The 26135-nt window shown below is 32.9% G+C and overlaps 3 protein-coding genes across 6 annotated transcripts in view; 2 read left to right on the forward strand and 1 right to left on the reverse strand.

Annotated features, from left to right (window-relative positions):
- Nucleotides 1-3001: 3001 nt before the first annotated feature.
- On the forward strand, nucleotides 3002-17148 carry LOC130447877 (nuclear hormone receptor HR96). 2 transcript variants are annotated; one of them, XM_056784915.1, is made up of 6 exons: nucleotides 3002-3708; nucleotides 3764-4012; nucleotides 5910-6129; nucleotides 6892-7104; nucleotides 10985-11197; nucleotides 14126-17148. In XM_056784915.1, exons 1-6 carry the CDS (start codon nucleotides 3170-3172, stop codon nucleotides 14333-14335), a joined length of 1644 nt encoding a protein of 547 aa, XP_056640893.1. In that variant the 5' UTR covers nucleotides 3002-3169; the 3' UTR covers nucleotides 14336-17148. The 2 variants fall into 2 exon arrangements, with proteins under 2 accessions (XP_056640893.1, XP_056640894.1); XM_056784916.1 differs by having other exon boundaries at nucleotides 14138-17148.
- Nucleotides 17040-22549, reverse strand: LOC130447878 (WD repeat-containing protein 91). 2 transcript variants are annotated; one of them, XR_008910283.1, is made up of 5 exons: nucleotides 22178-22526; nucleotides 21986-22126; nucleotides 20566-20681; nucleotides 18881-19283; nucleotides 17040-18671 (listed from the first exon to the last, which is right to left on the reverse strand). XR_008910283.1 is itself a non-coding variant. In XM_056784917.1 (4 exons), the coding sequence occupies exons 1-4, from the start codon at nucleotides 22419-22421 to the stop codon at nucleotides 18969-18971; spliced, it is 816 nt and encodes a 271-aa protein (XP_056640895.1). In that variant the 5' UTR covers nucleotides 22422-22549; the 3' UTR covers nucleotides 17647-18968. The 2 variants fall into 2 exon arrangements, 1 of the variants encoding a protein (XP_056640895.1); XM_056784917.1 differs by having other exon boundaries at nucleotides 17647-19283; nucleotides 22178-22549.
- A 534-nt stretch (nucleotides 22550-23083) lies between these two features.
- Nucleotides 23084-26135, forward strand: part of LOC130447506 (uncharacterized) — a 31475-nt gene continuing 28423 nt past the window's right edge. Inside the window, exon 1 of one of the 2 annotated variants that reach the window (XM_056784363.1) lies at nucleotides 23084-23951. In XM_056784363.1, coding sequence (XP_056640341.1) covers nucleotides 23686-23951 — 266 coding nt within the window. In that variant the 5' untranslated portion in view covers nucleotides 23084-23685. The remainder of the gene's footprint in view (nucleotides 23952-26135) is intronic. The other variant, XM_056784364.1, reaches the window with a different exon arrangement.

The raw sequence follows: 26135 nt of genomic DNA on the forward strand, positions 1-26135 counted from the left end.
TTTCAACTTTGAGGTCCTATTATTCAATAAATGATATTAAATATTGAGGAAAATATGAATATTTCGAAAATTTATTTCAACTATCATAAACCCAGAAATGCATTTGTCTCTAATAATATAACGAAATTGATTTTGAAAACGCCAAGTAAATTCTATAAATGAACATTTTTTTCTACCTTACCTTCTACCAAATCAACCAAATCTTCTGACCAAAGTAAGCCAACATTTTGAAATAATTAATAGACCCCTCCTAATGTTTCTCATGTCATTATATCATATATTGTGTCAATTTGTATCCAGTGACGGCCTTTTACTCTAGTCAAGCCAGAGTCTCTGGTGTCTTCCTTTTTTTCTTCTGGTTTTCCTTGGTCGCCATGTTGAGCTCTTCTAGTGTACCATTTCAGCATATATATATAAGCCATATGATCTGTTTGACTCATGTACGTCTTCTGATTCCGTTAAGGATTCTATATCTGAGCAAGATTCCTAACATGGCTCTCTCCATTGCCTTCTTAGTTGTCCTTAATCGCTTTTTTCCATTATTTAGGTTATTGGAAATGGTTCTGTCTTTTAGAATATTACGAAAATGATCAAAAGTTTCACAAGGTAAATAAATTCTTCTGTCCTTTTCGGAAGTCTAGCTTTCTTTGCTCAAATTTTATAGTGACCCAAACAGGCTGACATTTACAATAATACGATATTCTATGATTGTTGTATCACCCATTATATTAGTTTTACTTTCATCATTGACCCAACGTTCTTCTCTGCCTGTTAAGTTCTCAACCTCACCAATATCACTCGAAATTAAGACTATATTGTCTGAAAAGGGCAGATTGTTTTGTAGGATCCGTCAATTCTTATCTCCCTCAGTTCCCATGATGGTTCTTTGAATATGTCTTACAATGCAAGGAAAAGAGATATTTTAGAGACATAGGGTCTATCTGGTGGACTCCTCGTTGTATTTTGATTATGTTGAAATGTGGTTTCATGATTTTCATACGTGAAAATTCCTACGTCTTAATTCAAATATATTTTAACTTGTTAAAACAATTCTATGAAGATGATAATTGCTTCACTTTCTCTTTGTTCAATGACGACGTAAAACTTTTTTACAATCAATAGTTTTGGGTGAGAAAGATATGGAATTTGTATAATGCTGAGAGATTATTGGAAACGAAAGTTGAAAGCAGCCATAGCAGCAATGAAAATATGTGAAGAAGACACATCGTTGGTTCAATCATTTCAATAGAGATTAGATGCTTGAGGATTGTTCGTGCTGAGGTCGTTCACCTTTGTGGGACATTGAGCCTACAAGGGAAGTATACCAGTACTTGGTCATTTTAGATATATAAAAATTGTCGAATGGTGCCACACGAATTAACCAAGATTCAAGCGAAACCTTCGCAAAGAGAGATCGATTCGAGCAGAAAGTCTTGTTGGGTATCTGGCGGAATTGTGAAAATTTAGTTTACTCAGAAATCATTCTAGATGATCAAACTATGAAAACCGAAGATTCTAGTAGACAGCTGATGTGAATGTATGAAGTTTTTTCGGAGAAATATTCAGATTTAGGTGATCTGAAGCTGGTTCTCTAACAAAAAAACAATGCTAAATCACATACTGCGAAAATTATGTGAAATAAGATCGCAGAAATAGGTGGTATTGAACTTTTACCTCATCCAGAATTTAGTCCAAGCCTTGCACTGTCATATTACTATTTATTCACATCCATTGCGAAATTATTGCTTGGGAAAATGTTTAAATCCAAAGGAGATGATGAAAATGCCATGCGACAATTTTTTGCTTCTAAAACCAAAGAATGAATTTAACAAGGTCTCAAAGAGACTAAACATTGGGTTCAAGTGATAGAATATGATATATTTTGAATATTAAGGCTTTCCTTTAAGATAAAAAACGAGCGTTTATATGGCATCAAATGCTTTTTGAAAATCTATACAGGCTAGATATGGAACAATATTTTATTCAGCTTCTTTTTAATTTATAATATAATACACATATAATACAAGTACTGTTACGAACTCGTCCACTGACGTAGACCGTGAAGCCGGCATAATTCTATAGAATCTAAAGTTTTGCGGATGGAGAGATTGGAGATTTCAAACATTCTGGCTTTGATTGAAGTGCATATAAACGAGGCTCTAACAACAGAAGTAGTGAGAAAATAATCTGATCTCGTAGTAAGCATATCGAAATAGTAAAAAGTGAACGACATATGTTAAGAAATAGTTAAGTGTTTAGTAATAAGTCTCAGGGTATAGTTTATTGAATGTAATGTTAGTGTATCTGGTTATCAGATATGGCTTTACTATTATTTTGCGGAATATATGACTCATGGCTAGAGTTTTTTAGTTTTATTGAGTTCTTCACTTAAGTAATGATTTAGGTATAAAAATAAACGGTACTATCACTTTTTCACTTTTTTATGGATTCGATTGACTCTTTGTTTTTCTTCACAAAGTAAACCAAAAGTACAATTTTTTTGTTGATTGTTCATACATTTACATTGAAGTAAAATCAAAATATCTTCTGCGGCGATAGTCAAACATTTGGGGGTGCGTCATAAGAATGCTTCAAAAGTACTTATAATATCTCATACCGCATCAAATAATAAGGTATATCCTCATAGTTGCAATCTGCGTTGCTTGAGTTTTGAAAATTCCGCCAATTCTTTCAACGCTCACCTGGACCCACCTCTTGACAAGGGTAGTTGTTACGTCATGAGTGACGTTCTCGCCGTGACCACAACGATCGTAATCGTTATGTGGAACGCTCAAAAGAGAATTTCAGGCGCCGTGAATGCTTAATGGGATGCACCAAAAGACGTTGAAAACCATTCACTGACGAATATTTTTCTTGATAAGCCCAAAAAAGTCAATTGCTTGGTCTATTATAGCGTTTGACACAAATTCATAATAAAAGAAGAAATAATTCTTGTCAATTGTCACAACAGCTGTTAGTGACATTGACGTTTGTTTTTATTATTCCAACAATATGATAATTTGAATACAGAGGACAAGGTCAAAACACTTCATAATCTAATTGAATTCGTAATACATAGAGATCTAAAAGAGATGCGTTATCACTTGTATGATGGCAAGCAAGTAAAGTGATACTTAGTCTTTAATTATATTATTATCTAAGATCCCCCATGATGAAAACTGTGAAAATAGATTTAAAAGTGTGTGGTGTGTGTGGTGACAAAGCCCTAGGGTACAATTTTAATGCTATAACATGTGAAAGCTGTAAGGCATTTTTTAGAAGAAATGCTGTTATTCAGAAACCCCTCAAATGCCCATTCAGTAATCGATGTGATATAACAACGTTAACAAGACGATTTTGTCAAAAATGTAGACTGGATAAATGTTTTTCTATTGGAATGTGTAAAGATTTGATAATGTCGGAACAAGATAAAGTCGCGAAAAGACAAAAAATTGAAGAAAACAGAGTCAAACGACAGAATATGGGTAATATAAAAACAAATTTCAAGAAGATCAAAAGGGAATATGTAGAATCAGATTCTCTGCAAGAAAGTCAATCAAATACTGATTCAGATTCAAATTATACTAATGCAGATCAAGCATCGCCTCGGCAACCAAGTCCTCAACATACGTCACCTCCAAATATATATGATTATACAAATATATCGTTAGATTCTACAGAAAGCAGCATTTCATCTCCTGCTGATAGGTATGTAGATCTATATAGGTAAGTGAGGAATTCAATTAAAAAATTGTTTTTGTAGATATATATCTTCCAATGATGATAGATCTGCTGGAATGAAGGGTGACCATGAATCTTCTTATTTTAATAAAAATATTGAAAACGATTCCCATTGTGGTTCAAATTTAAATATAAACAGTAAAAATAATAACACATCAAGATATTCTAGCTGCAATAATGATGTAAATAGAAGCTCAAATAGTGATAATACTGAAAATTGTGATCTTATGCCATCAGTAGACATTTTTCAAGTAATGAATGATGTTCAAAGGTAATTTTTATTATTTTAACAATCAGTTGCCTTTCTATACTCAAAATTTTTTCAATTAATTAATCAAAATATTTAATATTTGCTCTTGATAACATTTGATTGATCATCTATTGAAAAATTCGATATATTTTGAAATATTTGAATAATACATTGCACATTGAATCCATTGCTTGTTTATAGAGGTCTTTTAAACCAAATCTATTTAAACTTCAATATTCAAAATTTTCATATTGAATTGCATCTCCTACTCCGACTAGTTTATATGATTTCATCTGAACCCCATAAAAGATTCTAAAAGAACTGAAACTTTGTTTTGGTATGCATCAAAAGACTAAACGTTTGGAAAAGGGGTCATTCAAACATAGAAGTTAAAGTTCATCTGTGGTTGTCAAAATATTATTTAGTGTGCTACAGGGCTCAATGGTTGGCCCACTTTTGTTTCTCATATATGTTTTTGACTGTGTCTCTCTCCCACCTTGAGTCATAAGCTGATTACACTAAGGTGCTGCACTATTTTGATCCTGTAGATCCAGAAGCAGCAGCTACACACCTAAATAGAGATCTGTTGAGCATCCTTAAATATTCCACTGAGTGTAATCTAAAGTTGAATGCAAATAATACTGAAGTTTCACTGTTCTCTAAGACGTAGAGAAAATTGTAAAGAAATTTGAAATTGAAATAAGGCAGTGAAACGTTGGTTTTCAAACAATTTGCTGAAAACTTAGAACTATTTTAGATATGAACTTGAGGTTCAAAGAACATTTGAAGATATTGTTGCAGAAAAGGTATACTAGGATGAATCTTTCTATATATACAGGTCTTTTCTTAATTTTAAGATGAGGGAAAAGCTCTGTTGTTGTTTACTAACCTTGTCTTGACATGGTATTGAAAAATCGTATGCAATATGTGTTGTAGATTTATTTTTAATTGGAGAAAGTATGACCGTGTTTCGGCCAAAATTAATGGATTAAATTGGTAAAAAATGTTAATGAGCTTCAAAACTTCATTTTATGGTTCTTTTGAAAAGAGTGTTGAAACATTCGACACCTGTTTATTTGTGGGAAAAACTTGTTTTTCTGGAAAAAATGCATTATGTACATGTAGACATAAATGTCTGTTAACTATACCTCAGCTCAAATATGCTCTTTTTGAAAGAAGTTTCACATATTATGCTGTTATTGCTCGGACCTCAATTTGTGTGGTACAAATTCTTTTGAATCTAAGTACAGAGCAATTTTGTTCGGTAAGCAAATATGTAACTTTTTAGTCTTGAAAACAATTTAAGGCAACCCTCATATCAGTACTCGAGTTCGTAACAGTACTCAGTTCATGAGATTTGCAAGACTGTGGTGGAAGGACAAAGAGTCAATTGTAAAAAAGATCTTCAGTACTGAACCAGCCCTAAAAGGTTGAGGTTAAAATAGTTGAAGTGCTTCGAGAAGAAATAGAGATTCTTAAAATGAAGAATTGATGATTCCACAAGGGAGAGTACTGGAAAGAATAATTAGAAGCAGTCAATGTTCAGTAATGGAATGTCGTATTGAAGATGGTGATACTATGGCGGTTCATTAATTTTGACGCTTCGTTCATATTGATCGGAGCGTGGTGTATGATGACGATATACCCAAGAATAAAATATTTTTCCCATTCAAACTCTTAATGCCAGATCCATATTCTCACAAGGCGCTTCCTAGAGGCTACCGACATGAGTCTTAGCGAGCGGAGGCGGCGGCAGTAGTGTTAGCTATCCACACTCTTTAGTCTATATTGATGCCGTTACGTCCTTTTACTCGCACCGTCCACACTCTCACACTAACATTTACTCGTATGGTGTCGTAGAGAGTGTGGATACGGAATTAGCTTTTTTATAATAGTATAGATAATGATTCATTTGTAGTGTCCGGTCAGAAGATAGTAGTCCTATAGAATCTATCCTTTGTGAAGCAATAAAATTAGAGTTTCAAGCTTTTTCATCAATATCACATAATCCCTCCAATTCGCGCGAGTTGAACGATGCGGAACGAGCCAAATTGAACGAACTTATAGTTGCTAATAAAGCCTTTTTGATACCCATAGATGAAGAATTTGAAAATCTGGTTGGCAGGACAAACTTTGAGGTTAGTAAGTAGGTTCAATTTATTTAATCAGTTGTTTATATACAGGGCATTTCAAAAAAAAGGTTAACTTGTCTCTAGGATAGGTAGAAAACTGAAATATAATTGGAGTTTACCTAGTAAAAATTTTCGTAGTACCATCCGTATCCAAAACAAAAGAAGTTGAAGAAAAAACATTTATAGACATTTTTTACCATTTACCCGAAACTACTGGAACATTGTGATATTTCATATAAATATGTTTTCGAACGTGTTAAATCTTGTGAATGTGTTTTTATATCCGATTCTCATAGAGGGCGCTAGTTACACTGTTAGAACTAAAATGATTGCAGATGTTATGAAAAATTTCAAGTTTCTAGCTTTACTGAAATTTAAAAAAAAATCAATTTTAGTTACCAACTTTTCAGGGTGATATCTCGGAAAGGGATGGGCTGAGGAAATTTTGTTATAAAATAGGCCCATCTTAATTTCATACGAGCAATCACCTTCTGAATTTAGAAACATCCTGTGTCTGGAATAATGTACCGGGCAACCAACACGTTGTAAGAACATGTCACGACGAATAGCTAAGGGTAAGTCTTCTGAAAGAAGTAGCAATTCGTTTCGTAAAAAATCTAAACGTGGCCCCATCATTTGACCGGCACCACACATTTACAGTCCAATGAATCTGATGTTTGATCTCTTTCAACGGCGATTCATTTCGAACCAGTAGCCTCCTCCTCCCCTTATAGAAATGTATTGTAATAATTTGTGGTATCCTTTCAGAACTCCCAACAAAAGATGGACGCAACTGTTTTAGTTGATGTTATAAATTTAACAACGATATACGTAAGGAGATTAATAAAAATGGTGAAAAAGATAGGTGCCTTCAGAAATATGTGCCAAGAGGATCAGGTGGCTTTATTGAAAGGGGGTTGTACTGAAGTTATGATGCTGCGAAGTGCCATGAATTATGATACTAAGATACAAAGTTGGCAGGTTAGTATAAACACACTAACGATGTTTTGTTTTTCACTCGAACAAACAAAAAATATATTGAAAGAAAAAAATAACAAAGGATTTGGTCGTATTGAGTGGCGTCCCATTGTTCAGAAAACTAGGTTGAATAGAAAATAATCCTTATTGAAAGTATTGTCATTCCTAGTATGTAATTTCGATGCCAACATTTCGATCTTTTATATGATCTTTATCAAGTCTCTGTGTCATAGGTATTGTCGATAGTTTTGAAAAACCCAGGTGAAAATGTCATTGTTAAAATTATTTTCCTTCCTAGTATGTAATTCCGAATGGTGTTGCTGGTTGAAGACTCAAAATAAAACTGTCCGAGAGTTTGTTAAGATGCCAACGTTTCGATCTTTTATATGATATTTATCAAGGCTCTGTGTCATAGGTATTGTCGATAGTTTTGAAAAACCCAGCTGAAGATGTCATTGTTGATATATTGACCTTCCTAGTATGCAATTTCGAATGGTGTTGCGGGTTGAGGATTCAAAATAAAACTGTCCAAGAGTTTTTTAAGATCACAATGATTCTATCTTTCATTTTATCTTCTTTAAGGCTAAAAATATATGGTACATTATAACTCAAATATACTTGTTTATCTTTATCAACGTTTGAGTTCAATACCATATATTTTTAGCCTTGAAGAAGATCAAATGAAATATCGAAACGTTGGCATCTTAAAAAACTCTCGGACAGTTTTATTTTGAGTCCTCAACCCGCAAGACCATTCAAAATTGCATACTAGGAAGGACAATATATCAACAATGACATCTTCACCTGGGTTTTTCAAAACTACTATGACACATAGCAATTTAATAAACTCTTGAACAGTTTTTTTGAGTCCTGAACCCGCAACACCATTCGAAGTTATAGAAAATAATGTTATAAGGTATTGGCACGGATCGAAGTCTATAGTGGGGATAACTGCATCGATCACAGCGCTCAATGTGGTCAAATTATCGTCAAATCATGCTCCCTCGTTTCTGACGGCCAATTTTCGGTTTTCTGTCTTCCTTCCAGTTTCTTGGCTTTTTTCTTATACCAGGAAAATATTCTGATCCAGAAACAATTTAAAAATGCATATAATCGACGTAAATTTTCCCGAGGTAGCGCTAGAATCGACTTAGCACTTAGCACCACGTCTACCTGTCGAGTAGATCTTGCAAATACTTCTCTAGGTGATATCATGTTGGACAGTTCGAAAGAGCATCTGCCGTGGTGGTATATATAGATAGGACCAAATCCTGAGCTTCAGTGCCTTCTTTGTAAAAGTAGCAGCCTGGGTCTTTGCAGCACTCAATCAGATTGATTCCACTCCACTCCAGAATGTTTTCAAAATCGGTATGGAAGGTGTTGATCTGTTGCTGTCTACCGATTTGGGTGTAAGCAAGGTGTAGTAGCCGAATTTATTGGGGTGGATGATTTGAAAAAAGGCTTCAGTGTGCTAACGTCGGCGAAAATATAAATCGGGATTGCAGTTTTGTCGACTAGAATATTGATGTACGGGAGAAAGAGTCGTTGACAAGATGCGTCCCTGGGGAGCACCAACATTGACTGCAAACATTCCTGAGATGTCTCCATCGATACCGACTTGGATGGATCGATTTTGAGAAAGCTACTAAGCCGGTCGATGACTGGGGACGAAAAATCTTAGGATCTCAATTTATTTAGAAGGTTGGCATGCCAAACCCTGTCAAAAGCTTTCCGTATTTTTAAGGCGATTTCTCCGAATTGCCCAGATTGCTCTAGACCTTCAGTCCAAATGTTCGTGGAGTAAGCCAGGAGATCCCCGGTTGATCTATGTTTACGAAAGCCGTATCGATGGTCGCTGATGATGTTAGCAGACTCAAGATTTTCTTTGTGAACTTGGCGATTACTAGGACTAAAGCAATCGAACGGTAGTTGTTGTTAAGCGAACTCGGCTCTAAACAGTGAAAAGATACTTTGTGTAGTGCCCTCTATTGCACCCGCGTTGCATGTAGTAACTTTGACGGTAAATTCAAACCTACAGGATAGCCCAAGCAAAATGAACCATCAATTGTAACGCGCGTTAATCGGGAATCTTTGGACATCACTCTCTGTTACTAACCAGAAATACGAGTCAATCTTACAAATCTAGATACACGTTTACCAAACCTAGTTGGTTGTGTTGAGCTCTTTTCGCCATTTTCGAAAAATTTTGGGTACCTAAAACCAATACACACACAGCAAAGTCGAGAGACCACAAAAGTAGACTAATATTTTTTGCAGGAGAGATTTCAGTGGCTGGAAAATTTAGTATAAATAGGTAGGTCAAGTTATTAGATTTTAGCCACCTCCAGTCTCTGAAGACGATAACTTTTTTATTGAAATGCGTTCAAACAGTGTAATTGTGAGTGTTGGTGTAGTAGTAGTGTACACAGTTTGCTCAGTATAAATATCAGAAATTCCAATGTAGTAGGTTCAGATGTGGTCTACTACACCATCAGTTGTTGTCGACTGTGTCTGACTGAGTTCAACAATACTTTTAGTGAACATCGTTTTTGCAGTCCTCCAGTTCACTTTCTTATTCACAGTTTTTTTTTCACATATTATGCCAAGTCTATCGGAACCTTTTCTTACCGTATGTTCATTAATTTTTGTTAATTAATGTTGCTTTATCTATTATGTTTTGTATGTTATTCTAATGATGAGATATCATTTTTGGTTCAAATAATAAAAAATATCTAGAGGTGATTACAAAAAATATTTATCTTAGATAGGTTGAATAGTTTGTTTGATAAACAAAAGTTCGTAATTTTTCAGTATCTTAGATTTCAAATAATAGGTATAATAGATAAATAAAAATTGATCGTTTCTAAACATCGACAAGATATAAACAAATTATAGTATTAATCAATTCAATTAATATTTATGTAAAATTGAGAAATATGAGAGAGACATATAGCAGAGGCGTATAGGTCAAAATATGAAACTACGGAGCAGTTTACCTTTATACCAAGTTGCATACCTGAGGAATTATAGGACCTCAAAGTAGGGCCCAAAAAATCAAAAATTTCTTTGCAACCCTTCAACTTGAAAATACCAAATTTGGTTGTCCCTATTTAAACTGTTCGAATAATTTAAATTTACATGTTTAAACAGTTTAAATAAAAGGCCTATTTCTCATACCCCACTCTAAACGTTTAATAGTTTAAATGTAAATTTTCCCAACGGGCTATTTTTTCAAGTTTGGAAACTGAAAATAATCCGCGGGGGCTAAATCTGGCGAATTCGGAGGGATGTGCGAATTGGTGCATTGTCTTGATGGAACAACACTTTCTTTTCAGACAAATGCGGCCATTTTTGCTTGATATCTTCGCTCAAACGTTGCAATAAGTTCCCATAAGAGTTTCTCCTTTTTCAAGAAAATTATCCCACGTGCATCCCAAAAAACAGGCTCCAAGACCCTGCCTGCCTTACATTGGGTGGGCTAAAACCTTTCAAATAAAAATTTTTATGGCTGTCAAACAAAAACTAAATAACGTGGAGTCTTGAAACTTGAAACAAATGTTGTATAGGTTGTGTACAGTGGTATTTTTCATGCAACTACGGCCATCTCTTGATCAGGCCGGGGGTACTGCGTCTATTTCATCATCTGCATCTATTTTTTAAAGTACGTTTTTTCATTTTTATTTACGTCCCTTTGCGTCCTCAAAACTTCTACCCAGGTATAAAAAATGCTACAAAAAAAAATCTATATAATCCTATAAGTATTTTGAAAAAAAATATGAACCATTAGCTAGAATTACTATAGTCATAATAAATGAAAAATTGTAGGATTTTTCTTGGAAAATCCATTTTTCGAAATAGAGCGGATTAATTTCCTCTTTTGCAGATACCACATTCCACCGAAAACTTCAGAGTTAATTCCAAAATTTTGAAATTAATTAACAAAGGAACTGCTTACAACGAACATGAAAAATTCATCAAAACCTTTGGACCTCTATGGAAAGGTGATGAAAATATAATTTTAATATTGTGTATGATCCTGGTATTTTCACCTGACAGGCCTAAAGTGGTACACCAAGACGTCATAAGGCTAGAACAGGTATAAGTTAAGATAATTTATTTATATATTGAAATTAACTTATTATTTACTTGAGGAATGTAAGAAAAAAAATTTGAAGACTTTCATCATCATCATCCCGTTAAATCTCAAGATGGATCACTCCCCTTGTTCTTTTGTTATAGTTTTTTCTTGGTCCTGGCTTCATTTTTCAGTTTTCTTCATTTTTGCATTTTGCTTTCCAGTTTACTATTCTTAAGATTCTAGTATCTCCTTCAATTTGGTTTCTCCAGGTATTTCTTGGTCTACCTCTGCTTCTTAGCCATAGAGGTATCCATTGTATTAACTTCCTCATAATTTATGTAGGTTTCTTTCTCATGATGTGTCCCAATTTAGCCTTTGCGCTTTTTCTTCTACTTTTTTATTTGTCTTCAATCATCTCTCTCCATATCCTGTAATATTTGGTCCTCGTATAGTTCTCAGTATTTTCTCTCAAATCTTCTTCCTTTTTATTTATGACTGTATTCATGGTGTACGCAATCACTGGTCCTTATATTTTTATTGTGTTCTTTCCATTAATATGCTTGCTTTTGACTAACTTTTTTTCCTAATATTCGATATCCTTTTTGATCTCTAGTTCTTAGTTAGCCCATTTGTCTTTCTTCTTTTTTTGGTGTCCTTCTGTTTCCAATTTTTTGTTTGCTTTCATTAGTTCTTTTCTTGTATTGGCCAATAACAGCTCAACAGGTCTTATAGGTCCAAGGCTTTAGTCCCCCTACTGCTTCCCTCCATTTATTTTTGTTCGAGGCTGTGTTACGCCAGTTTTCTATACCTATGCTTTCTAGATCTTCTATTCATTTTTTTCCGTGGACGCCCTCTTTTCCTTTTCACTCCTTCGTCCTTTAATAAGGATCTTTTCACCCAACTATCTTCCACCATTCTAGTTATATGCTCCATCCAACGGAGTCTTTTGCTCTGACAACATATCCAATCTCAGCTTAGAATAGAAACACTCCAGGTCTACAAAAATCCAAAAGATTTATAACCGGAAGTCTGAAGAACTTCTCGTGATGACCAGAAAGGACATGAATCTGGTGGTCGGTCAAATACTACCTTAAGACGATGGGAATGGCGACAACTGCAGATTGTGCGAGCAAGCCATGGAAAGGGAGAATCTACTCTGCGAATATCCTGGCCCTTTAGCTTGAAGGCTTAAGTACCTTGAAGTAGTAGTACTAACATCTGAGGAAGTAGGACACAGGAACCCTAAGAAATAGCCTCATTTGAAAGGAGTGTATGTATTTTGGAATCAGAACAATAGGATGTAGAGTCTTGTATAGCCAAAACGACTCCCCAAAACAATCTACACTCTACTTTGGCCTTTAAAAAGACAGGTCTTTTCTACCTAGTAGAACAATTAGAACCGAAAGCCAATATAATCAAAGGAATACAAAATTTTGGAAGAATAAGATAACTAGAAAGAAAATACTGTAAATAAACCGACTGCTATAATAAAAAGTTATAAAAGGAAACATAACAGGCGCGTTCGCCATTTATAAAAAGCAGATGAAAGGTGCCGCGCGAATTCGCCGAATTTTAAAATTTCATTGTAACTGGACAGGACCGGCATAAGGACCCATTTCACGAACTTGTTCGTAACAATATATTTACTACAGAGCAAAGAGTTGGGTGACTAGGACGGGACATGGTGAGAGAGTACATAAAGATTAGATGCCTAAATTGGTAATTTAGAGAAAACCAATATCTAAAAAGAAAAAGTCGAGACCAAAGAAGAGGTAGTGTCAATTGTGATTCAGAATTGGAAAGAAAAAAATTAGAAGGAAAGAATGGAGAATTATATTTCGATTATAAGTTGGGGAGTCGTTTTATATTTCCAGTCGCTTTGCACCTAAACCTTAAAAGATATTTGATTCTATCTTCAAAATACGTTGACTCTTCCCAAATTATGCTATTTTTCCGGGTGTTTGTTGTCCCCTTTGCCCACTTCGTGGTACTTGAGCATTTTGCTTAAATGTACAGGATAGTAGCAGAGTAGATGTACTGCAGTTATCGTCTTCTGTAGTGCCTTACAACTTAAGGTGGTGTTTAACAGGACAGTCATCGACTACCAGATTAATGTAATTTCTGGACTCGAGAAGTTCCTCAGATTTCCTTTGTGATACAGTTATGAATCTTTCAGATGGAATGTTCCTCTGGTCCAAAATATGGAGCCGTTGCCCTGTTTTTGGCAAGGCTGGTATACCCTACTTTGTTTTTTTAGCTAGAGCTTTTGAAGGTTATTGATAATCCCACTCTACCTTATATGTGCATTCATCAGCCTTTAAGGATGCTTGTTTTTAAAACTCTTTAGTACACAGGGTTAGAAAAATGTTTCTGCAACTGATAGTTTTGGTCAAAAGGTGAAGTTATAATAAGTTGATTCCAAAATATATTAAAAAGTGAAGGAATTAATCAAAATAATGGAGGAATAATTCTTAATCCAATAAACTTCTTATCACTTTCAATTGCAAGGTAATTTATTGATTTTAGTTTCGGTTATTTTAATGTTATAAAAAAAATAAAATAATTTGACTTATTAAAAAAAAATTCTTGAAAAGAAAAATATTAATATTAATCAATATACAGGTATTATTTGTGGTATTGAAAATTATCAAAGTGATTATTTTAGTTTGACCAGCTAATGTCATAAATTAACTAAATTTTTATTAGAAATACACGTTACAATATAATTCAATTATTTTAATATTCATTTAGAAAAAATATTTAGATGAAATTATTTCAATTACAATTGGTATGAATCTGTGATGTAATAAGAAAGTGTTTTGGATCACACCTCGTATTTGTCTGATTATTACCTACTGGGTTGGTTTTGTATTGAACATTTCGATCTGTCTTATATTTCAAAAAATAATTAACAATTTTTCCATATCATATATTTTTTTTTAAAAGTTGTATTTTCAGAATGCATACTTTTACCTTTTGCGGAGATACCTGGAAAGTATCCATTCTGGGTGTGAAGCTAAATCGCTTTTCTTGAAACTGATGCAGAAGCTAACAGAAGTTCGAAGGGTGAATGAGGAACTAATTAGCGTTTATTTAAATATTAATCCCTCAGAAGTGGAACCACTACTAATTGAAATATTTGATTTACATCGCTAGCTACGGTTTATTAAATTTAAATTAGAAAAATTTTAGTTCATAAGGGGTCGGATAAAAGAAACATTCTACAAGGAGTCGTTAGACTAAAATAATCGGAAGGAAAATATCAACATCGTTATATTTTTTTTAATATAACTTAAGCAAAATAATATTTAGTATATTTTTGTGTTTTATATACTTTAGATTATAAACCGGATTCGTTATATGGGACTCGCAGAATGCTTAATATTTATATAAGATAAATTATAAATAGAATTGTGATCACAAAATTCATAAAACGTACAACTTTCATTTTTGTGAAAAAAAATCAAAATCACAACTAAGTATGTCTGATCCAAAACCGATATTCTTTGTTTTTTGTATATTTACCTTTAACCCACAGACCTAATTGTTCACATTTCTAGAGTGAGCCTTCCACTTTCTATGCTATAACAACTGTTAGCCACAGTGTAGCGTAAAATCCAATCTCTTGCTTTCCAAGCAAACATACGGTTGCAATTGCTTTACTTAGATTGGAATCTATGCGGGTTGAGCCAAATGACTTTAATTTTAACCAGGCCAGTAAATACGATTCAGAACTCGCATGACGTTGTACTGCGGAGTGTAAATTATTCAAATCTAAATATCCCTCTTTCAACGAATTCCAGACTGATATTTATCTGAAAACAAAATGCACGGTCAACAGAATAACTGAAAGTGCAAACTTCCGCACTAATCCAAAGATCTTCTTCATGGTACGTTAGGACTTAGTCCTGTATTTGAATCACTGGTTGCCTAGCTGCAGCTGGGATGATAAAGACCAGCTTTCATACTATCTTGTAGGTGGTCGGTATGTTTCGGTTTTTCTTTGCAATCTGCTAACCTGTCGTCTGACATTCTGTCCACGTTTCCCTTCGCCGATTTCTCGCCCATCTGACTACATCCTGGATGTTAATTATCTCCCTTATTTCATAATTTCTCTTGTGGTCATATAATGGTGTCCCGCTATTCAGTAGCTCTTAAAGGCCGCTTATTTATGATTCTCTGCTAAGGTCTCTAGAACGTATATCATTACTGGTCTCACACAGGTATATACTGACTTTGTTCCTTGTAGTCATATTCCGCCAAATTACATCTCTCAGGGTACTCTGATATTAATGTTCGCTCCTAGATATTTGAATGACATAACTTGTTAAACATTCTGATCTTATATTCCGAGTTTACAAAACGAACGTTATACGTTTAATGAATTTTGTGCATTACCATATCATAACTCCGTATTATGTAATGTATTTTTTTATTATTACCATTCCATTTAAAATAAATTATATGCAATAATATCCTCGCAAACGTACACAATTTAAATGTAAATAATAATTATTTTTATTTTGTACATATTTATTAACAGTGGATTGTATAAAACGTAAAATTAAGGAAAGAAAAGCTCAAAAAGTTGAAACGAATTTATAAGATTTATTTGAATGCGAAGTTGTTTCGTCCTTCGATTATAATAAAGTATATATCAGAGGTGGGGAACCTGCGGCCTTTATAAAATATAACTCTAATGTTAATTATCATATAATTATATATTACAATTTAAAATATAATAGAATTACATAAAACCGGTATGTATGTGAGTTTCTGTTGTCTACTTGTAGTAATAGCCAATTGCATGTTTAGAAAAAGTTAGAACTGCCCCAGTACAAAATGGTAATACTGTCGCCGTCTTTTGCACCAAAATAGATGCAAACCTCTTGGGGTAATGAGCAAGGCCGCTTGTTCTTGCCCCAATTCTCTAAAGAGTCATCTGGTGTCGGAGGTCTTCCAAGGACGATGTCTAACTTTTAACGAGCTCAATTCGAGAAGGATCTTGTTCGAGGAAGTGAACCAGTCTGCCGTAGGATCAATTCGGTCACGTATTTATGCTATTCCGCCTCTCTGGATTCCTGACCGAACCGACCCATGGCAAGACAATACGCATCACCAAATCCTTTTTTAACACTAAAATTAGAAATCTGGAAATAACTGTTGAATATACATGTCTACGAGAACATGCACGCCATTTACTTTCTTGCTTTGGAAGTACTTACAACATTTTCTCTCGTGAAAAAAATTAAAACAAGTTTAACACGTTCACTGCCAAGGCAATTTTCACAATTCGATTTAACCGTATTAGATCATTAAAATATTAATTTAAATACAAAGTTCTCTCTAAAAGGTATGAAAAATGTATGTTTAAAAAAATTTATTTCTTAGTTGAATTATGTAGAAAAATCTCTTCGGAGGGTAAATTATGAGCTATTTCGTAGTCGGCAGTCAACGTGTTAAGATGTATGTACATTTAGAGTATCAATGAAAGTTGCGTGTTGCAAAGCTTGATCGAAATATACAATTACTTTCAAATAAAAAATAAAAAACAAAGTTAATTAAGTCACTAACTTACAAGATTAAAAAAATATGTTATATTGTAATTTTGCGATTTTTATTATTGTATTTTATTTATTCTATATAATACAATAAATTGATAAACATATACAAAACTATAATAACTTTACAAAAATCACTTTCGCAGGCAAATCAGTTTATGCGGCTTCTCTCTGCTTAATTTGAATGCTTTAATGGTGAAAAGGTTTCCCACTTATGGTATATACTATAAAAATACATGTATTATAAATCAAATTTTATCAAATCAACTTTTTCTACAAAACAAAATTGAAAGAAATTGTTTTTTTTTTGTATGGTAGATTTAGGATTCAGTTTATCAATTTGATTGACAAATATTATTGTTTTTCCATTATTTAGTTTATTTCAAAAATAAAATTGTTTTTAAAATATTTTGTTAAAAACTCATTTTTCGATTCGTATGCGCAACGAAAATTAAATTTCCCGTTAACATTCCCAAAAACAATGTCGAGCGTTTGGATTACCAAATTATCCTCTTCAGACTCTGAATAGTGGTGGTAGTAAATGTGTTCAATATGCTCAACTTTGACAAAAACTGTCGAAGTATCCAGAATTTTATTTATTTCAATGATACATGTTTAGAGAAAAGTTCATTAACCCGGAACGTATTATTGCTCTTAACATACCATTTCAAAAAATATCATCTCTTAAGAAGTTTCATTTCTTAATTTTCTTTTCATTGTTATGAAGATTCAAAAAAATGGGACTTATTGCATGTTTTTCTAACTTTTATCTTTTACGATTCAAATAACATTAATTGAACTATTTTCTTTGTCAAACTTTGACAGTAAATTTATAGGACTACTTGTCTTTTCGGAAGCTGTGAAGGAAATAGAATATCACAGTTTTTTATGAAGTTTAATGGTATGTTTCTTTTTTATTCTTTGCGTAACTTTCATAGCTTTGAATGTCATTAATTGACTACTTTTCATTCGAAGCTATCAAAGAAACTAGGTGCCAAAGATTATTATAGAAGTTAATGGTACCTTCTTTTCTAAGCGTTGCCCAAATTGGACAGATAATTCATTTGACGAAATTTTTCATTTCGAAAGTTGTGATTTATTTCAATTAGCTATAAACACTTTTTATTTAGTTGATAGTATGTTTCTACTCCTTGTCCAACTTCATCAGTTAACTTCTACGATGATTTCTGTCATTTCGGAAGCTGTGAATGAAATAGAATATCAGTTATTTATGGAATTTAATGGTATGTTCCTTTTCTATTCTTTGCCTAATATCGTAGCTTTGAATGTCATTATTTGACTACTTTTCATTCAAAGCTATTAAAGAAACTAGGTAACAAAGATTATTATTGAGCTTAATGGTACGTATTCTTTGCCCAATTTTGACAGATAATTTATTTGACAACATTTTTCACTCGGATTGCTGTGATTAATTTAAAATAACTATTAACGCTTTTCATTGAGTTAATGGTATCTTTCTTTTCTATTCTTTATCAATCCTAAAAAAAAAGGGAACTTTGATCAAAGAACAATAGACCTCAAAAATAATGAAAATTTTTAAAATCCCATTATTCACAAGTCATTTCCTTACCAACGTCAATTTGAGCTATACCAAGGAACATAGGATATTACAGCGAGAGCAACATATATTAAAATATAATAAGAAAGTTAATCTATGGCTTCAGGAAGAAGTTAAATCGATAAAAGACTATCCTCATTCTGTTCCGAAATGTTGGCTTTTAAGGTCTGAACCTTATAAAAAGGGTAAAATTATCCATATTGGTGAAATGGTCCGCTCTATTATACATTCTCCTGGGAAATCCCATATCTACAACTGAATATAACAGGCATATGGCCTGTCCACCAATGAGTTGCAAATATCCTAAGTGCAGAGGTTTCACCTGAATCAAGTGTGAAAAATGCGGACTTTACTAAAAAAAAAAAATTTCCATAATCAGCTTTTTTTGTAAATGTATACTGTAGCCATTTGGCATAACTTTTTATTATTTATTAGCCGTTTTCAAATTGTTTTCATAATTTCACAAAAAGAAACAAAAAATCATGGATTTAAGGGTTAATTATTGCAACAAATTGGGGTGAAATTGACAATTAATCCAATTTTATATTCACTAATACTGACCAGTTCTAATATCTAAGGTAAATAAATATGGATAAAATTTTTTTGGAACTAATCATGTCTGGAAAATCATAAGGTAAGTTAAACAATTTTATTTCCTTTCTCGTCTCTTTCCCAATGCGCTTTCTTTTCTACCTAAAATTGGACTTGCACTGCTACTCATATTCTTTATAATACTTCTTAAGCTTCTAGCTTGACTTTCACCTAAATTATTTTCTTGTGCTATAACATAGAAGTCGTCTAACAAGTGTTGAGGGGGCTCTACTTGACATGGAGTGACACTAGATTGAGGTCCTCTATCAAGTAATAATATCAGTCGTTTTTTAAGAGATTCGTTTCTTTCTTCCAATTTACTTATTCTAGTAGCATCATCTTCAAAATGCATTAACGTGGGGATTGGCATGAACTACAAAAATAAATTTTAATGAATATTATGATTTTCTAGAACACTATGTTCTTTTTTTATTTTAATAATTTGTCATTCAACTAAAAAATTATACATTATACAGGGTATCAAAAATTTCATGATATAAAAAATTGGGCCCGAGAAGAAATACAGTTTTGAAAGTTTCCAGTCTAGTTTTTAAAAATTATTTATCAGCAAATTTGTAATATAGTTGTTTGAGATATTTACAAATTATTGATGGTGACCAAAACCACAGAAAATACCAAAAAGAAAGTCAATGTGTAAAATGTAAATGTAAATTTTCAGGCTGCAATAGTTAATATATGGAAGGAAAGGTGAATAAACAATTTTTCAATTTCCCAAACGCTTTCCTGATGTGTGCTCTAAATGAGAAAAATTTTGTAAAATTCAATGCTCAACACCAAATTATCGCTTGTGTGAAAATCATTTTCTGTAAAGTGATTTTACAAATTGCAATAGTAAACAATTGAGTTATAAAGCTATCCCATATATTCCCACCTCTCTTCTGCCTTCATTGTCCACTTTCATTTATGAAGATCACAATTAGGCCAAAGTTAATGACTGCATAGTAAACCAATAATATTCATATTCTATAAATACAGGTTTAGTAGACACTGATATGATCGTCGAAGATCATCAAGTTAATAGTTCGAGTGTTCATATCATAACTTTTGGCAATTTACAAGATAACAGAGGACATGCAGTGACTATAACTTCCGCACGCTATGTCGTCATGATATCTACTCAATTTTTACGGGCCTCAACTGCAACAATGTGAGCAGTATAACTGTCTGACATGGTTCCAATAGGATGGGGCCACATTACACACCACTAACAACTCTTTAGCTGCATTACACGAGTTGTTTCCTGAAAAGGTGATTTCACAAAGGTTATATTGAATGGCCAACTCGGAGCCCTTACTTGACCCCACCTGATTTTTTCTTTTGAGGTTATCTTAAGAGTATGGAGAATAATACACAAAATTTGACAGGTTTAAGAAAAAATAAATGAAGAAAAGATCAGGAGTATTCTTCGACCATTTCTTCAAAAAGTTTTTGAATATGTATGCAAACGGTTTGAGGAATACCATCAACATCATGGCAGTCATTTAAACAATGTCGTGTTTAAAAAGTGAAATTTTGTTTATCTTTTAATTCATTCCAATAAATACATGTAAAATTAAGTATAATGTATTTTTTTCCAACTAAAGTAGTTGGGTCGTTATGAGACACCCTGTATAAAATATCTATAATGACTTTACCTGTATTATTGTGGCCAAGAAATTATGAACTGAAACCCAAAGAGTATCTTGCCATTGTTTTGTAAAATGTAAAGAAAATGTTGGATTTTCTTCTGGATTTTTTATATATGGTAATACTAAAAATATATGCGATAAACTGTCTCGTTTATGTAAAACATACTAAAATCGAATTTTGACTAACATTAAAAGTGATTTGAAATAATTAATATTCCAAAACAAAAATAATTCTACAAATGAAAATTTTTTAGTAAAATACACTCGTGAGTAAAAGAATCAGGTCAAGTTCACAGTAAAAAATCTCTAGCAAAAAAATTGTAGCTTTCATTTTTACGTTTTTGTGGCTAGTGCAGGATTTCTAGCCCGAACTTTTCTCTTAAGTGGATCCCATGAATGCACTGGTGAATCCATCCAATTACTACATTCCGTAAATACTGCCCTGCAGAGCCTGCAGTTTGTAGACGGACATTGTCCTGAATTAGGATGAAATTTTTGCTCATGAAACTGGCCTAAGAAACGATGTGATTCCCTAGAATTTCTTTTATGTATCAGTTTCCCCGCTAATTCCCCTGGTCCACTGCCAGTTTCAATAAAAACCAACACGGTTTTTGCTTCCTTTGAAATGCCCGCCCAAACCATCCCAGAACCTCTTCCAAAACGCCACATTTTCTTTTATTCAACACTACACATATCTTTCTCTAGATCTACTGTCCTCTTCTATCGCTACCATGTAAGCACACTCTGTTTTTGTCCAGAAAGAGCAAGGAGCTCCATTGGTTGTAAGTCTAATGAATATGAATCAGGTAAATAATAGATGGACTAGGGTTAATTTGGGGCCAGTAGCCGGCCTTTTTGGCTCAAAGTTAGTTGCCTTCTGACTGTCCAGCCACTCACAGTCGCTTCTCGCATTTTTCTGAGCTCTTGAACACCAATGAGGGCCTGATTTCTCATAAATGTGTTGGCAATGAATTGGTCATCTCTCTCAAAGATGCAACTTTTTCTTCCAGCACCGTGTCTTTGATGAAATTTACCAGTCCCTTGGTAATGAGGGTAAACTCTGGAAACAGCAGACTGACTCATGTTCAGCACACTTGCAACTTTTTGCTAACTCTGGTCTTGTTACAATAGGGTGACCACTTGAGCTGCTTTATCACTTAAATATTCAGGTGTGTATGTGTATCAGTTGGCATTTGATGGTTAACTGATGGTGGTGGATCAGGTAGATAACCTTTTATAAGAGTCAGTTACTCTCAATATTGTAAACAAGCATAAGGGTGGTTAGGTTAGGTGGTTACTGATCACATTGTTGAACTGTGAGAGCACTAATTCTAATAACAAGGCGATTTTTTTGCTCAAAAGTGTATTCCGAAAGCAAAACAATTATCTAAAGTGCTATAAATAAAAATATTTAATAGATATTTACCAAACCAATCTTTCCATTCTGCTTGGTTTTGTAGTTCTGGAGTCATTTTGACAAAAAATTCATTCATTTTATCGGGTTTACTATTAAATACTGTATTTATCAAGTACATTTTCAACACCGCATTTTCCAGCTTACGTACACCTGAAAAGATATTGCATTAATATTGAAAATAAAAATTAATAACTGACGTACTAGGTAAATAATGACTCTCCAATTTAGAAAACAAATGTCTATTCAAATGACCCCACAAATCCCTAAGTGAAATAAGATCATAATTGTTTATAAAATATATTAGTTGATCAACTATTTTGTCAACTCTAAAACTTTTCATTTTATCAGCTTTCAGTTCTGCATCAAATGCTTTTAATGTCGATCCAAATCCTTTATACAATAAATATTCCCTTATCATTTCATCCAAAAATTGTGCATGGGCCATTGTAAGCTTTTGTTTTGTACTATTTTTCCCTTTTGTATCAATTTACTCTGATAACTGGAATGTATTCTCATACAAATAATCTAAATCAACAAAAACTGGCAAACAGGTTAGCCAATCTAGTAACATGTGAGCATAGATTAATTGGTTATGAGCTGATTACTTCGATGGATGTGTCAGGACTACATTCTGAACATTCAATCATAATCCGATTAACCCATAATAGTTTCAGAAAATCTTTATAAGTGATCTTTAATTTTGCGATATAATAAACGTACGCTCTGAAGGTACGTCTTGCGGTGTATAATATAACATTTTCCACTAGTGGATAGTAGATATTTTTAAATTTAAGGAAGCACATGTATAATGGATGTTTTATGCTACAGTTATAGACATATGTATTTCGTGAAATTATTAAAACGTTCACAAAAATAATGAAGCAAAATTAAAGCAAATATTTTAAAAATAGTTCTAGACATTTGAACATTATTCACAAAGATTTTTATTTCACAAATAAGCTAAATCACAATTGAGCTAAGATATTATTCTCTATGTAAAATATTTGATTTAATATAACTATCTTACGGTTTGTCGAAGCGTAAAATCTCTGAAATCTGTAAGCTTAGGCAGAATCTTAATTACATATGCCAAAATAAACCAGCGCTCTCTGTCGATGTTTCTGTAATAGTGAGTTATGCCGTGGTTCAATGCCATTTTGGTGATTATTGATATTTGATAATTCCTGTTTAATTAACGTGTATTTATATATATGCACTCTGGAAATACATTCTAATGTTTCTCCTGACTTCCTCAAAATAATTATTTACATTAATGCATACTATGTTCGTGATATCTGAAAAAAGTGTATGGTAAATCTTGATAGTTGTGATAGTGTTTATTGTATCTTGAAAACTAAAACTGGATGTGCTTACAAAACTTTGTTAATAATGATTTTTAATCACTTAGGCAAGTCGAAATATCCAGCATTTACTTTATTAACGTAGTGGATTTTTCTAATTATTAAAATATCTTACCGGCCCTCTGATGATTGAAATGGCGGCTAATTCAAAATTGCATGTAAACAAAACCATTTTATAAACAGATACAGACAATGTGTTATTTTGAAAATATTCAATAACCATATGTAAACAACAAACGTAACTATTTAAAACTTATGACAGAAATGTTTAGACTCCCTTAATGGATTTTTCTGTCAACTGCGAATTATCTTAGTACACAGAATATAGACAGGAATATTTTTCTCGTGATGGACCCTGTACTTCAAAGACTTGGTGATGTTACGATACAGAGGCTTGAAAAACCAAGAGAACCCAAGATGGGACCTCAAAATGTCCCGGTGGCGAAACCCAAAGAGAATAAAGATGAAATGAACAGTAGTCCTGAAGATGACAGTGGAGATGATTTTTCTATTCCAGGTCTAAAAAGATCAATGGTATCCAATGAGATATCAATGAAAAAGTTCAAATTTGGTCCTAGTGGATTACCTATTGGTAAAAAAACTGATGACTTGAGGTAAGTAATTTAATTATCTAAGTATAATTTCTCCAAGTATTAGTATGAACTAAGTAGAGTATATTTCTGATAATTTCATATACATGTTATATAAGTGCATTCTGAATATTATTTTAGTACAAAAAAGTGTGGAGGTGATCACATGTAAGAGAATAAATCCAGAATTATTTCTCTCAACTTCAATAATGAATTAAACTTGAATAATGACTAAAATTCAAAAATTAAGATATTTTATTAAACTTCAATACACTCATATTTTTCATATAGATAGATATTAATTTTATTCCCACTTATCTAAATATTTTGCTTCCATTTATTAAACCCTAATTTTAGACTGATTTGAAGCATATATATTATGAATAATATTTTCCCAGTGCCCACTTAGTGGCAAGATACTATAAATTCATGTTCATATACACTGCAAGCCAAAAGTAAGATCACCTTAATTAAAGTAGGAAAATTAAATAAAATTCCAATAAAATATTAAGTGTATTAAACTGTTAAAAATGTTAAAAAAGCTATAGTTAGCTGAACTGGGTAAGAGTCCACTGCAACTGTTTTTTTTTGTTTTGTGGTCTTAGCAAAGGTTATCAAATGGCAACACGACCATACGATTTTGCATCTCAGTTATTTTAGTAAATGATAAAGGTTTAACTCTGATTTTGTTCATAACGTAGATTTCTGATGCTATTAAGCATCTGTTTCGCTTGCTGGTAATTATCTTCACTTGATGTGGTAGTTCTTAGTCTTCCCAAGTGTGAACTTGAATACAAGTCTTCAGTAACTTCAATTATAAAGTAATCTGACGCTCGGATTTGCCTTTATTATGTAAAACAATGATGGTAGAACGCACTTCCCTGTTAATTTCATGTGCTTTTCCCTTTTAGACATCCTCACTGTGGAAACCACAAGTTTAGACTAATTGAGTTTGTTTGGGAACAAACTCATGTAACCTCAGGTAATATTAAGTCGGAAGCACGTGTTTTTAGAAGCTAAATAATGGGAAACAAAAGCAAAACAATTAGTTTTTAGTTATGAGTACATTATAAAAATATATTGTCACTGTTTGAAAGTAATACATGCTTATTCTCCAATAAATAAGTAACATTTTAGAAGAACAAATTCTGTACATAAAAGTTGTGTAAGTTTTTTTATTTTAAATGAAGTATGGGCCAGCAATTTCAAACTAGTTTATATATATTTTTTTTCAAAAAAAATAATAACATTAATAGTTATCAATAAATTTTGGACAAACAACCTTTCACAAACTTTGGTATTGACAATATGACACATAACCTGGTTGAAATTGATATCTTTCTGCTTGAACTTCAGATTCATTGTATTTTGATCCATTGCTTCCAATTCCTATGATATTGGGCTAATTTCAATTTTTTGTTCTCATTAACGCGCAATGATTCTCTATGACTTTGGAAGTGGATTAAACCAACAGTGTGCCGATCAACTCGCTTCGACTTTTGGTGATGAAGCACCATCTCGAATCACTGTGCTTCGTTAGTTTCTGAAATAAATCGTGATCGAACTTTGCTACAGGATGAATTTCGTGAAGGTCGTTCAAAATCGGGTGTGCCAGAAAACATGAGATTTATTTCACTAAAGTTAGTAGAGCAATATGAGCAGACAGAAAAAACAATAATGGGACAATCAAGTGCCATATTAGTAGAATGCTTCCATAATTAGATGCTAATTATATGCTCCCTTGTTCAATGATAGAAAAAAATTTTTTAGGTCCTTAGTATGAAACAAACATCAGTTTAAGTCCCAGAACTGCAATACATAATCACCAAATTGTTGTTTCTTTCATTCTAATGCCTCCAATAGCTCAGTGCCCATACTTATTTAACTTTGAAAAACAAGATCCTATACTTATTAGACTGGATTTTTGTGAAACGTTACAAGAAACGAAAGCCCTCCGTCCCAATTATTGTAAATATATCTGTTTTATCAATAGGGTCTCATTTACGCGACAACAAATTATCAATTCACATACTGCTCACTAATTAATAATAATAATAATTAATAACTTTATCAATACTTTATATCAGCATCAGTTATTACTTTATAATTTCCAAATCAAAATATTCCAAAAACGGTATCGAGAGTACCTTTTTGGTCTAAAATTAAATAATGTTTCAATCCATTTGAAATTTTGTCTTAATAAATCTT

Source organism: Diorhabda sublineata, chromosome 8 (assembly GCF_026230105.1).
Source record: "Diorhabda sublineata isolate icDioSubl1.1 chromosome 8, icDioSubl1.1, whole genome shotgun sequence".
Lineage (NCBI taxonomy): Eukaryota > Metazoa > Arthropoda > Insecta > Coleoptera > Chrysomelidae > Diorhabda > Diorhabda sublineata.